The sequence below is a fragment of the Syngnathus typhle genome, linkage group LG6 (genome assembly GCF_033458585.1).
Source record: "Syngnathus typhle isolate RoL2023-S1 ecotype Sweden linkage group LG6, RoL_Styp_1.0, whole genome shotgun sequence".
In the NCBI taxonomy this organism is placed as follows: Eukaryota; Metazoa; Chordata; class Actinopteri; order Syngnathiformes; family Syngnathidae; genus Syngnathus; species Syngnathus typhle.
In genome coordinates, this window is record NC_083743.1 from 11,617,295 (window position 1) to 11,631,772 (window position 14,478).

Consider the following 14,478-nt stretch of genomic DNA (forward strand, 5'->3'; position numbering starts at 1 on the left):
AAGTACCTTGAGATTATTTCTGTTGGGAGTTAAAAGTGTCATATTACAATTGAATGAATACAGAGGTTGAATCCCACACTACGGCAAATTTTCAAAACAAGTGGCAGAATAAGATTAACATTTAGACATAGTGACAATTTAAATTCAATCATACTGTGTGAATAAAAAAGTATGAACAAGGATAGTAAGAGAAAAAAACCTGTGTTTCTGATGCACAATAACCAAATGAGGATTGACATTTATTTTGCAAAAAAATTAATGTTGGACTTGGACTGATGTGCTCATCAAAACTGTCACTTCTTGTCTCGTGTCTCCATATGCTTAGTAAGATTACAATTGCAATGGGTGTATATCCATGCATATTTCTCAAAGGATTTTGCCTTAAATTTCTCTCTTACAATAATGCAACCCTAAAAACAGTCAACCAGAAATCCATTGTTGTGCAGAATGCTGTGTAAGAGAAGTTCAGACTCTAGAGGTCTCCATCCCTCAGCATCATCATCCACCTTTTCGCCCTCCTCCTCCCCTACCTCCTCCTCCTCCTTGCTGGTATTTTGTGCAGCGGAGGAGCCAAAGGAGGAGAGCCTCAAGTGAGGAGGAGACCGAGTAGACCCCGCACACGACACGCACGCCCCACGCCACAACCTCAACGCAGCTTTTCTGATTGCAGGAGAAGGAGGAACTTTGATCCGAGGCCAAGTGTGCTTGCGCGTGTTTTCCACCCAGAATGATGACATCGAAGGCTCGCGGAGACACATGATGTCCCCGTGTCAACATTTTTGTGCTCTTTTGCTGAAATTCTCTCTCGTCTAATTCGCCATTCGCGTGTGAATGTGACGGCGTCCTCAGCGCATTGTTTCCACCTCCTTTTGTATGTGGGATTTCCAGCCGCGATGTCTGCAACATTTCGCTATTTGTTTCTGGGTAAGTCTGTGTTCTTTTATTTAAAAAATAAAATAAAAAAAGAGACTATACGAGACAAAGGCGAATGGGAACATTCTCCTCGTCCATGTCGTGATCTTTTTTTAATTATTTCTCTCCGTATAATAAGGGAGTCCTTGACAACACATCTGGCACCAGCCAAATGATGTCACTGGAAATATAAATAATTATTTTCTTCTGTCGTGCGCGTTCTATTCCCACAGCAAGTGCATACATCCATTTGAGTGATGAAAACAGAATTAGTGGAGCCCCTCAAAAAGTTCGCTTGACCACTCCCTTATAAATAAGCTTTTATTATAATGACACCGAATATTTACTGGCTAAAAATGTTAAATTGAGTTACACATATGCTTTTGCTATTTTATGTAGTTGGAACCCCATTTTATCAGAGAGAGAAAAAAAACATTTATTGAGAGATGTTTTTATGTTTAGTTTTGATGATTATAATGATCACAAAAACATTCTTTAAATTCCATTCACGTTTTTCCCATACTTTGGCCAATTTTTGAAAATAGAAATACACTCCTCTTAAACTATACTGTCCATGAATAGTACTACTAACTGAGTAATGCGCTAAGAAGAGGAGTGTCCGGCAGATTCTGAACTAAATTAAGGACTCTTTAATTCCACTATGACTCTTCTGGCTGGGAGTTAATGTAAGCCAGTGAGACTGTGTAAAAACTGACTTCCAGTAAAATGTCTCATACCTCCTCCCACTTCTGTTTCATCACCTGCAGTCAAATGGGAGGAACGGGCCAATTTGGGAATTGGAATGATTTAAACCTAGAAGTATGCACCAAGAGTGTATGAACAAGCCAGAGTTTCTTTGTTTGCGCAAAGGTTTGGAATCCCCTGTGTGTTTTCTGTTAGACCACCAAAGTTCTGCAGGCTTATTTTGTCTGGTCGGACTCCAAAAGTCTTGTTTGAGTGTGGGACACTTGCAGTTTGGAGAGGAGTCAATAGACTGCAGGCTTTGTGTTTAAAATTTCATACCTTTGTTTAGTTGTACAGTGAATGATTTGTTTATGCTCCATGTTTTTTTTTTCATTATTATTGCTTTAAATTAGTTATGTTGGCCTATATATTGTACATGTATTGTGTTCAGTTACTAAAAATGGGAAAACATTGGGGTTGGTCCCAATTACTTGTCAGAGTTGTAGAGCTAAAATACTATATATTGTACATATTGTACGTATCATGATGTCCTGAGGCTCTTGATGCTCCCAAATGTGTCCCGTGGAGATGGTCGCTCGGACTGCACTTTAACTGCAAGAGCTGACGCTGCTCTAGACTTTGCATACAAGCACATTTTTTGGTTTACCTCATCTCTTGTGTTTGGCTATTAGGGGATTTTTAGCTCAACTTAATGCTGCTCAAAGTGACTTATTCCTGATAACATCATAGCACTAATTGCACACATATATATAGTATATATATATATTTTTTTTTTTGTACAAGCAAGGTGAGTTTGTCTGGCCAAAAGAATGTGAAGATGATATACCATTCGTATATATATTTACCTGAATTCTTGAATGTCAGCTGAATTCAAGGTGAGTTACATTCTATGATTTGACCACTGGATGGCTCTGGGTCTTGCACACTGTACCTTTAAAATGAAGAAATATGAATGACATATACAGTATACTTGTGTGCCTATGAATGCATGTACAGGTATTTACTCAGATATTTATCTCTCAAAATTAGAAGTGTAGGTATGTACGGGTTGTGTGAACGTATCCTGAATTGCGGCTACATGTTCTGGAAATGAGGGTGTGTGTGGTTGCTTGTCTATGTATGCCCTTGACAGAATGTGCCCCTTCTCCCAGCTACTCAGTTAGGACAGAATCATGTATAAAGTTATAAAACTGATATGATCATGTGAGAATAAAGTTGTCATAATATGAGAGTAAAATTCAAATGTAGAAATTGTAGTGACAACGATTAGGTTGAAATGTAATGAGAAGTCATCATTTCTGATCATTAAGGGTTTTCTTTAATAAAGGGCATCGTTTTAAAAAGTACCGATTTTACAAAAAAATTAGATATACACAAGAATGTATTGATAATAATTATTCATTACTATTCGTATACATTCTACTGCTTCAGAATTTTATGAATCCATAAGTACAGTTAATTGTCATCCTATTTAATTTGTCTCACATTCAAGCATGTCAGCAAAAATATAGTTTCCCAACTTGTGATCTATCAAACTATATATATACATATGTATATATAGATGATTTTGCTGTTACTTAAAGAATTTCTTTCCACCTGAAATGGTACCAGCATGAATGCATTTAAAGATCAACAGCAGTGCAAGGAGAAGAATCAATTTTCATTAATCAGGGCTCTTTCCTTTTCTATTTGGCTACAGCGCTGCAAGTAGCAAAACTTTCTTAATTTAATATCTTTTGCCGATGTAATTTCCACTGGTGCCATTACAGATAATCAGTGCAATTAATCGCCACAGCAGGCTCCATAACTCCCTTTTGTATTTTGGCTAATGCAAAATGAGAAACAAGGTCAAATCAAGTAACTCCACCCGCTGCAGGGCTTGACTCGCACAGGTAAAGCGGACCGACAATGGAGTGGCCATCTGTCCTCCAGCGACTGGTTGGGAATGAGGCTATGACTTTCCAAGTCATAATAACCCACTGTAACATTCGTGACAAAAATGTATTTTTGTGTGTATACGGGCGTGCGTGTGTGTGTCAGTCTTTCAAGGAGATCCACTGATGGCAGAATTTGTGGCTCCTTGCCTACATGCTCTTCGAGAAGATGGCGGTGTCAAGGCACACAGCTTGTTTAGATGTAGATGAGCAGAGCAGTGGTTACAAACAGCAAATTTTGTCCCCATTCTATATTTAGCATGTCTGCGGGGCTCGGCCGACGATATCAGAATTGTGAAGATGACAGGAGTCTCCTGAGCCAGAGGTTATGAAGTGACATCTTGATGTGCTTGCGCCTGAATCACACTCCACCACAAACATGCACATACACGCACACATTCACACACACAGCTGCTGACATTTGACAATCCACAAAACCATAGCTTTTTGAGATCTAATTATCACGCATTATTTTTTTTTTTATATTGTGCTGATAATTTAGCGTTGGGCCTTAAGTGCTGAAGATGCTTTGAAAATCACCACTAGGTATGGAATTTTCTACATATGCTTCGTAGATATTTAAAGCATTTGCCGGTCAGGTGGTGCGCTGAATGGAAACGGAATTAACCTTCATATCACGTTGCAGTAGCGTACACCCTCAAATGGCTTTCACTCTCAATTTAATTGGCAGGCACAATTAATTTGCACTTGATGATGCAGAGGCAAATCTCACTTGCACACACAATGAACGGAGGATGCAAATCATCCCAGGAATCAACATCCTGTGGATTTTCATCTATGAGTGTACAGTGCAATGTAAATGCAGGAGGAACTGTGATTACATTGCACCAACTAGTTCAAAGACTTTCTTTCCACCTGCCTGGTAGATGTTATGACAAGCGGGGCACAGTATAAAGCCGATATCATGTGAGAATTGTTGTACTCGGTGTAAAAGTGGCACATTTGAAGGGCTCAGCAAGGGCACGGAAAACTAGATGAGCAAATGCTCTTCATGGAGGGTGACTGAAGATCCCTACAGATGAATACTGAGGGTCTTCCTAACAGTTGACCCATATTATCAACAAACACTGATTTGGCTTCCAAGCGCTCCCCCCCGTCGACATGCGTGGATTTTCCAACGTAGGAGTGCTTCTCTGAATAACAAGCTGTCCTTTTTCTGTACCTGAGGGCTTCTTCATGTTTCATTGATTGTGGTGCCTTTAGTCCGAAGGTCTTCCTTTTTTATTCTGTCGCTGCAAGCCGGCTGCCATGATTAGAATGCTTGTAAGTAGAAATGCACCCAAAATTCAGAACAAAATTCAGTTAGTGTTTTTACTGGTACACGCTGAAGGTTGCACCATGTTTATTTTTTTGATAGCAGTATAAGACACGGGAGGTAGGATTAAAGGTCACGGCGGTGGAGTGAGTATCTGGTGATTTTGTCGTCATTGTATACAATCTTGTTTTTTGACATTTTCTTAAAATGTTGGCTGCTGTCTTTACGACCCCCACACGCACACACTCGCAAGTTATTCCAGATCCTCATCTGTGTTGGCCTTTTGTCACTCGGAGCTTGTAAAACACAAGGAACATGCATTAACAGAGCTGGGTTGCTGTTAGGTTTCTGTCTGATAAACTTGCCAGGATGTTTCTTTCTCTCGGAAAATGAGTGCCAGATTATTCTGAAACGTAAGAGCGGGAACTGCCTATTTCACTTCACTCCTAATCGTTGACAGATGTTCTGGAGAGACTTGCATTCATATTGAATGAGCCACATGTGTGCAGACCACACATGACATCACCTCACTAGAATGCTATTAGGCTTGTTTAAAAGAAAAGTATACACAGATGAAGAACCGATTTGCTTGTCCTTATATAACAGCCTAATCTTGTCTGTCCATCAGAAAAAAAAGGAGTGATGATAACACCAGGCAGATGCTCTGGTTGTTATTATTAGGATAGATGATATCAAATGATATCATAGAGAATCAAAATTCTCTTTCTGGTCACCAAATCCAATCCAGACCAAAAATGTCCCATCATTGGCAACGAAACTAGCAGATCCGTTTGGTAAATACATTTCTTTTTCCAATAACAAGCAACATTTGTCATGTCATGACACAATTTCTTGCTAACTGCAGTTTTGATAGAATCCAAAACACATACAAGCTTATCGTTATAAATCTTGTTATGATCAACCACTTGGGATAAGCTAGGGCCTATGCAGGTTCGGAGGCGAATGACTTCAAATGAGGGCACATGACCCGTTAACAGCCCTATAGAAATATAGGGCCCCTGTTCCGTATAAGCTTTATAGACCCGGACACTCCCTCCAAAGGGAGGGATTTTGATTTATTTGCAGTGGGGAATAACCATGAAAGTCAATGGAGCAAATGCAAATACAGCTTTCTATTTCCTTGAAAATAATGTGAGGTCATCTGCTCCATGGCATAAAGACTGGAAAGAGGCATTTGAGATTTTGCTTTCAATTTACGCAAGAGATACATGCTACCACATCGTGACAATGCTTGTCAAAGAGTGATTGTAACAGTACGACTATTACTAATCCTACTACTACCGCCAAGCATGAGATGAAGGTGCACTCTCAACATATTTTGATTTAAAATGAAAATGTGTTGTTTTATTGCAACTTTAATCAAGGTCTATTGATTGTTCTATGTAAGCAATACTAAGATCAAATCAGGAATAAACGCCGATTCAACACTCACGCAGTCCGTGAAGCAGAGCATGGAAATTGTCTTGTGCTGATTCACCCCACTGTGGTTTTGCCCCCAGTTATGGACGTTGCAGTAAACAAGATTCAATCTTTGACCAACACAACTAAAGTGCTCATCGCCTGAAGCAGCTAAGGTGATACCAGCTCAAAACACCTTGCATAATGTTCTTTAATAGGCCTTTCTTTATAAATATAAACACGGTCATAGCTGAAGTGATAAGAACTCGCTCAGTCGTAACTGCTGGTGCAAATGCACGAGTTTGATCTAATGTAAGTTCTCTTTAAATCCCCCAATCTATTTTCTGTGCCGTTAATTGTGCAATCCAACTGTGCTGCAGAATAAACAGCTTAAAAGGATAAATCTTTATTGCTCAGAGGGAGCTTGGAGTCTACGAGACACTCTGTATTGTGGGCACATCATGGAGACAATGAGCTAATGAGGAAAAAATCCAAATACCACATTGACGCTATATACCAGACAGTAGCTTCTGCAAAAATATGTGCTTATACCGCCCAAATATAAAACGCTTTGTTAATATTTCAGCATTATTGGTAAAAGTCACCCAGTCTAGGTAATAAATCCCTCCATGTGGATGAATAATCATTGTAAATGACTGGTTGTAGTTAACCTCACGATCTTTGTCTTTTAATTGTAGTTGTGAATGAATTAACAGCACTCTATTTTGCCTCAATCGCTTTAGGACACGTTTACAAATCAATCAATTCCATGTTTACATCACCATAAGAGCCTGAACTCCATGTTTGCCGGCTACCATTTCCCAGGAGCGCTGTAAAGGGAAGAAAAGTGATTAAGAGTCTGAGGGCCGTGACTGACAGGGGTCCAAAAAAAATTCTAGGCTATTTTCAATTTTCTGCAAGAAATGGTGGGACCTAAAGTAATATTTTATTTCTCTGTACTTTTGCCCTTTCCCAATGAGTGGCGGGTGTGCTAACACTAGTAAACTGTCTTCCAATAGTTGTTGGTGTTTTCCAACCAGAAGATAAGCACTTTTATTTGGTTATGACCCGCAACTGTCAGACCTAGCCGGTGGGGAGACTGGTTTCGCACTGTGATTATCGATTATCATGTTGAAATATCTGTGTGGATATCAACGCAGGCTGCCGAGATACAAATCAGCGAGACCTCACAGCAGAGACCACAGGGAGTCTCCAACCATCAATCTTGAAACATGCTAATGTAGAGAGAATAAATTATAAAATATTGTGTACGCATTCAGTCCATTTTGGCACAGCTACCTGAAGCATTGGCTTTTCTGTCTGTTCCGATGTTAGTCAATGGTCAGGATTAATTGCAGAACAATCGAAGCAACCCGTACCTCCCCAAACAATAGCAACCCAGCCGTGCCTTTTTGCCTCTCCTCGCGCTTTTGCAATTGGTTTCTGGCTGAATGAACTGGTGGAAATGTTCCACAGCGCTCTGTTTAGGCGCCTGCTGTTCCTTTCAATTTGAAGCAGTCTATTAGCCCAGCAAGCAGGACACTCCATTAGGTGTTTTGAACCCTGTTTGCTCCATTGTCTCACTCCATTTCCTCCTTTGCTTGCCCCTCTTGCCTAAAGCATTTATGGCTTTAATCATGAGAAACCTTTCTACCCTTCACACATTTATCTTTGGCCGCAGCAAAGGAAGGACCTTAAGACTGATCGGCAGTGGAGGGCGTCCAGTAGTCATTGATTCATGTGGTGGAAGATAAACCAGTTTCCTGCATAAGACTTAAACAACCAGCTAAATGTAATAGACTAAACTATAAGGCAAAACTTGGTTATCGCTTCAGTTTGGATCAGAATATTTAAATTACTATGTAGTATAAGGCAGGATTGTATTTTCTGTCTGAAAAATTTCCTTGGAAGAAAAGCAGTTTCTGTTTTATAACTTAAATTTCAGTACAGTGGTTTTGTGAAATAAATCTGTATTGTTCAATTCATAATTGTGCTTGCACTTTGAAGTTGTGGAACGACTTAAGAGCTACTCCTATCAACATACACACGACTTTACCCTGACAGATAATTAATTGTTGATGACATCAAGAGTTTGACCCTGGTTGACTCTTTTTTTTTAAATGATTCCCTAAAAATGACCACAACAGAAGTTGATCCCTCAAATGAACCAAATCTCAAGAAACAACTCCAAAATAATTCCAACATTACACACTATGATATCATTTGATTAACTTGATGTCTGCTACTTTACTGGTTCGTCATAGCTATGGACCAACCAAGATAATCTCATGATATGTTGTTGTATGTTCACCACACACTAAAACAATTTGTTAATATGTATTCCTAAATATGTTTTTTCCTGACCATTCTTTCTCAAATAAAAAATGCATTTCATGGCAATACATATTATTTCCCAAAGTGGCTTAATGTACAGATTATTTTTCAGTCCAGTTCTCCCACACTGGCACTGCTATTTGAATTCTTATTAATCATTGGTTTGAAAAAGTCATCAAAAGCACACCTCATGCATTTGATATCAGCAAACTGTGAAGTAGTCCAATCTCACTCTCTTGCAGTGGAAGGCAGGCCACAGTATTTGATGGATGGATGGTTTAATTATCTAACCTCAATGCCAGCAATTTGGCCTTTCATACCACAGTCTAAACCTTGTTAACTGGCTGTCATTGATTAATTACAAGACTAAATTATTAGGTATGTAATGGCAAATGATTGTGGTACTCCCCCCGGTGTTACATAGTCAGGAGTTCAGTGCTCCTCTGTCAGTCAAGGGGTCAAGAATGAGGAGTATATTTGTGTAGGAGATAAAAGTAATTTATTTGGAAAGTCAGTGTCTGGTCAAACACTTTATCTTTTTTTCTCCCTCTTTCCAGCAAAGCGCTTGAGCACAGATGGTGCAAACACCTTTGGATTTTCCAACTCGTTAGACATGACTGGTTGATGAAATGGAGTCTTAACACTATACTGCCCGTGCAGATGTGGAGCTGTGCATTTTATAAATGTAGACTCACAGTGATGACTGTATCGTCTGCAGTGTTTAAGTATACTCACTAGGGATGTTACATATCTTATATGACCCTTTTCACAGAAAGACGTCTCATTTTCTCAAGTATGAGGCAGGCATCTGTGTCTAGCCATTAAATGTAAAAATCTTCTTGTTTATTGTGATTTTTAATCAAACTCTCTTTGCGAAGAGGACTTTCACACAAATATTTTTGGTGAAAGTCAAATGAGTGTGATTTTGGCCCTTTTCTTTATTCTGGCAGCCTGCCAATTATGGAACTTGTCATATTTAACAGCCATTGCATCAGATTGGCAAGAGTTCAGGACTACGTACAACATTCCAGTCACAGTTTGACCTTTTACATTTGAGCAGTCATATGAGTCTTTTGACAGTCACTGAAAGGAAGTGTAATGCTGGACTCTCTTTTTTATGTCTCTCTCAAACTTTTTTAAACAAAAGATGCCATGGATATCATTTTTCATTTTGTATTTCCTTTTTTAAGAGGGGAATCCAGAATGTTAGTGTTTGGCTTGATTTATTCTCCACATCCCAAATGTGCAGTGTAGGAGGAAATACTGTAGCAGTCTGCACAATCAAGCTCTTAAAATAATTTGTTGGCATGATGACACTGCTTTCTAATGGATTCAAGCTTAAAAATAGACCGTTTGAGGAAGTAACATCATAGGAAAAGTATGGTGTGTTACATTCTGAGATTAAACCTGATGAAAGATGTATAAAATACGGTTACCCCTCATAAAACACAAATTTTCCACATGCCGGTTTCGCTTTTGACCTCAACTCTCAGTTGCACGTTTGACATTGAACTGTGTGGAAGATGCCGACGCCTCGCTGGCCCCTTTTGCTAATGAGGCAATTAAGTCTATCCTGTTTTGGTTCAGTGAATGGCTGAAAGAGTAAGTAAGACAAGTCATCTGCTGTGTCAGCAAACAGCAAGCGTCTTAACCATGCTGCACTCAGAATACAGAACAAGACCTCCCTGCCGCTTTTTACTGTTACGGTGGCCCAGTGGCTGTGCTCCTCCCAAGTCAGAACAACCCTTGACAGCCGGCGATCACAGGTAGCATTTGAAAACTCTGTGTACTAGGTCCCTACCAGCAGGACTGGACAATCTGTGAGCATTTACCGTATTGAGCTTCATGATTGATTGGAAATAATAGAAATCCAATTGATAAATTCCATGGTCAACCTGATGCACACATAAAGGGTTTTATTTGAAGTGCCAAGGCACATTCAACTTCTGAGGTTGAGCTGTTTTTCTTTAAATCTAGAGTCTCCTGACTCACTCATGGTGTAGTGGTACATCCGACAGGGAATGCAATTGTGAATGTTTGTCTGTCTCCACATGCCCTTTGATTGACTGTTGGCTAAATCAGGGTGTAGTCTCTCTTTCACCCAAAGTCACCTGAGAAATTCCACCTCCCCCAACCCTGAACCGAACAAGCTGTGTAGAAAATGGATGGATGAACAGAATAGGCTTCTCCATAGCATAATTGGAAATTTTTAGAATGCCAAATAACGTTATGGATTGTGCTCAAAACATGAACGCTAGTGTTTACTTTGTGCAGTTGTGTACACTTGCATTATGTATGCATCACTTGGAAGTCAAGCAAGTGCTGTCGGACCCGTAAATTAGATTGCCCATTTCATACTGTAAGCTCAAAGCTACAAACTGGAAATAACTACATGCAAGACTTGGTTACATTTCCAGGATTGAGCCACTTTCATTTTTTTTGGCTATGTGTCCCGTTGACCTGGGTATTTACAGTGTTTATTTTGTGTTATAAGTTATTCATGGTGCTAAAAGAGCTTTTGCTGGTTGACAGACTGAGATGATGTAGAGCTGCTGAAGGCCAGCCATCAAGGCGGCGTACGCTGCAGCTTGAGAGTGATGTGATCCTTGTCATACAAGAGGGAAAACATTTTTTTAGGATATGTTCTCAGTGATCATCTCTGTTTCTGTCATTCTTGTATATCAACAGGAATTGAGCAGATTGACTGCAAAAAGTCCAACAATAAACATAAATATGTCATTTAATTTTCAGCCAATAAGCAGCCACCACGGTGTACAAAAGAGGGTAGCATTAAGGCGTGCAGTAATGTGTTTAAGGCATGCACAATTCTAACGAGCGATAACGGAAGGCTTATGGCTGCTCAGAAGGGATCAGGGGACATCGTTGTCTTTCTTAAAGCTCAGGCTTAGTCATCATACTTTTCTCCCCTTCACATCCACCCACTTTCATCTCTCCTCCCTGGTAATGTATCAGCAGTGTTTCCTGACACGCGGCATGAAAAGGAACGTCTTACTCGACAGGCAATGAAGGTGGACCACTCATTAGCTGAGGAAAGGTGAACCGGACCGGAAAGAGGAGATGTCTGGACAGATTTTCCCGAAATCAATGCCCGACTCTTGAAACTTGAGCGATAGTATGTTGCTGTCACAATTAATGACATCACACTGTACACCTGTTTTATTACTTTTGTGTATTTTTTCCATGGCCCAGTTTAAAATATTCAACTTTGCCAGTTACCTCAAGACCAGATCAATACGAGGGGATTACGTTGGCTCTTTGTGTAGATGTTTCTGAAGAGGCAGAATGACAGAGCTGACGGTTTTCAATTACAGGACACAAAAGATGCACAGTGGCAAGGACGCCAGAAAAAGTGCACATGTAGCAAAAAGAGCCGTGCTGGCAATTGAGCCGGTTTGCCCGAGAGTGGCTGAAATGGCCCGAGACGTGACATGTCGCTGTACATGTTTTTTTTTTCTGTAAAAACTTGTGTGTAAAGCTACCGTCTATGAATTCGTCCCTCAGTAGAATATTTTATGTTTATTTTTATGTATAACGCAAACTGTTTGGTCAAGCACGTCCAGATTTTCTCACCTAGAATTAAAAAAAATCACATATTCAAACAATAAGTAATATTCATTGTCAAGTTTAAACATAAAGCAACAATAATAATCAGATGTACAGTTTTTTTTAAAAAAGGAGATTCTCTTTGATGAGGCACTATAACTGTGGGGATGATCATGCAGAGGTTGGGAAGGGAAATCCAGGCGAGCGGCCTAGACAGATACCACATGGTCAATTTGGAGAAACAGAGCCTACTCTGCCTTAACCGCAAAGAAGCCGTGCCAGTGGGGCAGATGGCAAGCGTCTGTTGTCGGGGGCCGAATACATCCAGTGTGCTGGCGGTAAAAGGTCCACTAATGTCAAAAACAAACCATCCATCCATCCATTTTCCGAACCGCTTAGTCCCCACAGAGGTCGCGGGAGTGCTGGAGCCTATCCCAGCTGTCATCGAGCAGTAGGCGGGGGACACCCTGAACCGGTTGCCAGCCAATCGCAGGGCACACAGAGACATACAACCATTTGCACTCGCACTCACACCTAGGGAAAATTTGGAGTCTTCAATCGGCCTACCAAGAATGTTTTGGGGATGTGGGAGGAAACCGGAGTGCCCGGAGAAAACCCACGCGGGCCCGGGGAGAACATGCAAACTCCACACAGGGAGGGGCGGAGGTGGAATCCTAACTGTGAGGCGGACGTGCTACCCAGTGTGCCACCGAGCCGCCTTCAAAAACAAACCAATGCATTTAATTTTTCATTGTACATTTAGATTTTTTTTTTTTTTTTTTAAATGGTTGACTTCAGAATTATGCTGAACAGCCTGGACAGAGACATGCAAAATGCTTTCTTATGTCACATAAGGTTTGATTTCAAAGTCAGATAACAAACAAAACAGGTTCATCCTTAAATTCTTTCAGTCAATGTTGTGGCTAATGACAAATGCTGAAGTCTCATGAAATTTGGTAACACCTAACGTCACATTTTCATCCACATTTCAGATATCTTTTCTTGAATATTTTGGACAAATTACACATTTCACAATCTTCAAGCCGTTCAAATTTGAAGGTTATTCTCTCATTGTAAAAGTGTGTCCTACAGCAGTTGCTCATTTTGTTGCGGTCATACTTTTTTTGTCCATACCATGTTCAGATGACAAGACTAACCTTTGTCTTCATGTGTTGCTGACCTTTTCTCTAATTTTAATGATAGATAACCATGGACACTGTTTTACTAAAGTGACATTTGTATTGCTGTCATAAAAAGTCCTTTTGACCTTTTTTGTCATTTGCACCTTTACCAATATGTCAGTCAATGAGGGTTTGGGCGTAGTTCATCTTACCATTTATACAATTAGATTTTAGTGAGGCCCTTTTCTGATACCAGTGTACACAGAAAGTTCAGAAAGGCCTCACTACACAAGTTGGGTTTGGAAGACTGACTCTCAAATCATCCCACTTACTTCATTTGTTCTATACACTATATCTAGACGTTGTTTGGGGACATGTTGTTGAGAGGGAATAGAGGTATGAATGATGTTTCAGAGGACCCACCTGCATGGTCGTTCATCCTAATATTGTGACTCCCGGTCTTGGCTTGACTACAAGTAATCATAGCAATGTAGAGCTGCGTATTGTGCTGCAGGAAAAACAACTACAAGTGCAAAAGCAGAGTTCATCCATCTCACTGGTCAGACATTTCCTCCTCTGACAATCGGCTTTACATGACACCCTCCCCCTTATCCCGAGGGAATTTGCCCTTCCCCTGACTGTCCTCCACCTTCCCGATCCTCTCGCTCTCTGATGGGATGAGAGGTCTGAGCGAATAGGGCGTGTATACTGTAGCTCTCCGCCTCAGGGTCATGATGGATGGCCACTCAGCTAAACGTGCTTTGCTCACCAGAGACTGGCCGTATATCTCCTTCACTGCCCACGTAGGCCTGTATCTGCATGAGGAAAGTCAAAAGTGAACTTTTTGGTGTGCTCAGCAGGCCCCGAGGAACAGTATTTGGTTTGTTGTAATGGAATTGTAATTGAATTACAGTAATCTGATTCCAGCCAAAAAGAAGACATCTTCAATCTTTTACAGTTACTGTAAATATGTTGGAATTAGATCCCAGATGCTTAAGAGCTTCAGTTTAACTTATTACATTGTTTTGCCAATGTGGCAGTCAGCTCGCTGAAGGTGCACTGATTAAAATTAAAATGAGCCCGGTTTCTTCTCTGAAGTGTGGAAATTAAATATTCTACAATAATTGCTGGTTACGTTTTGCTTTTGCGTGTCATCGGCTGTTCATGTAATTGTCTGTAATCCCGCTAATGCTCTCGACTGGTGTCATGATCA

The 14,478-nt window shown here is 40.3% G+C and overlaps 1 protein-coding gene across 2 annotated transcripts in view; it reads left to right on the top strand.

Moving 5' to 3' along the window:
- The first annotated feature begins 559 nt into the window (after nucleotides 1–559).
- clmpb (CXADR like membrane protein b) overlaps nucleotides 560–14,478 on the top strand; it is a 67,163-nt gene continuing 53,244 nt past the window's right edge. For both annotated transcript variants that reach the window (XR_009714612.1, XM_061280326.1), the window contains exon 1: nucleotides 560–924. Coding sequence is in view for 1 of the 2 variants with exons in the window: in XM_061280326.1 (XP_061136310.1) it covers nucleotides 894–924 (31 nt within the window). In the remaining variant the exon portion in view is untranslated. The remainder of the gene's footprint in view (nucleotides 925–14,478) is intronic.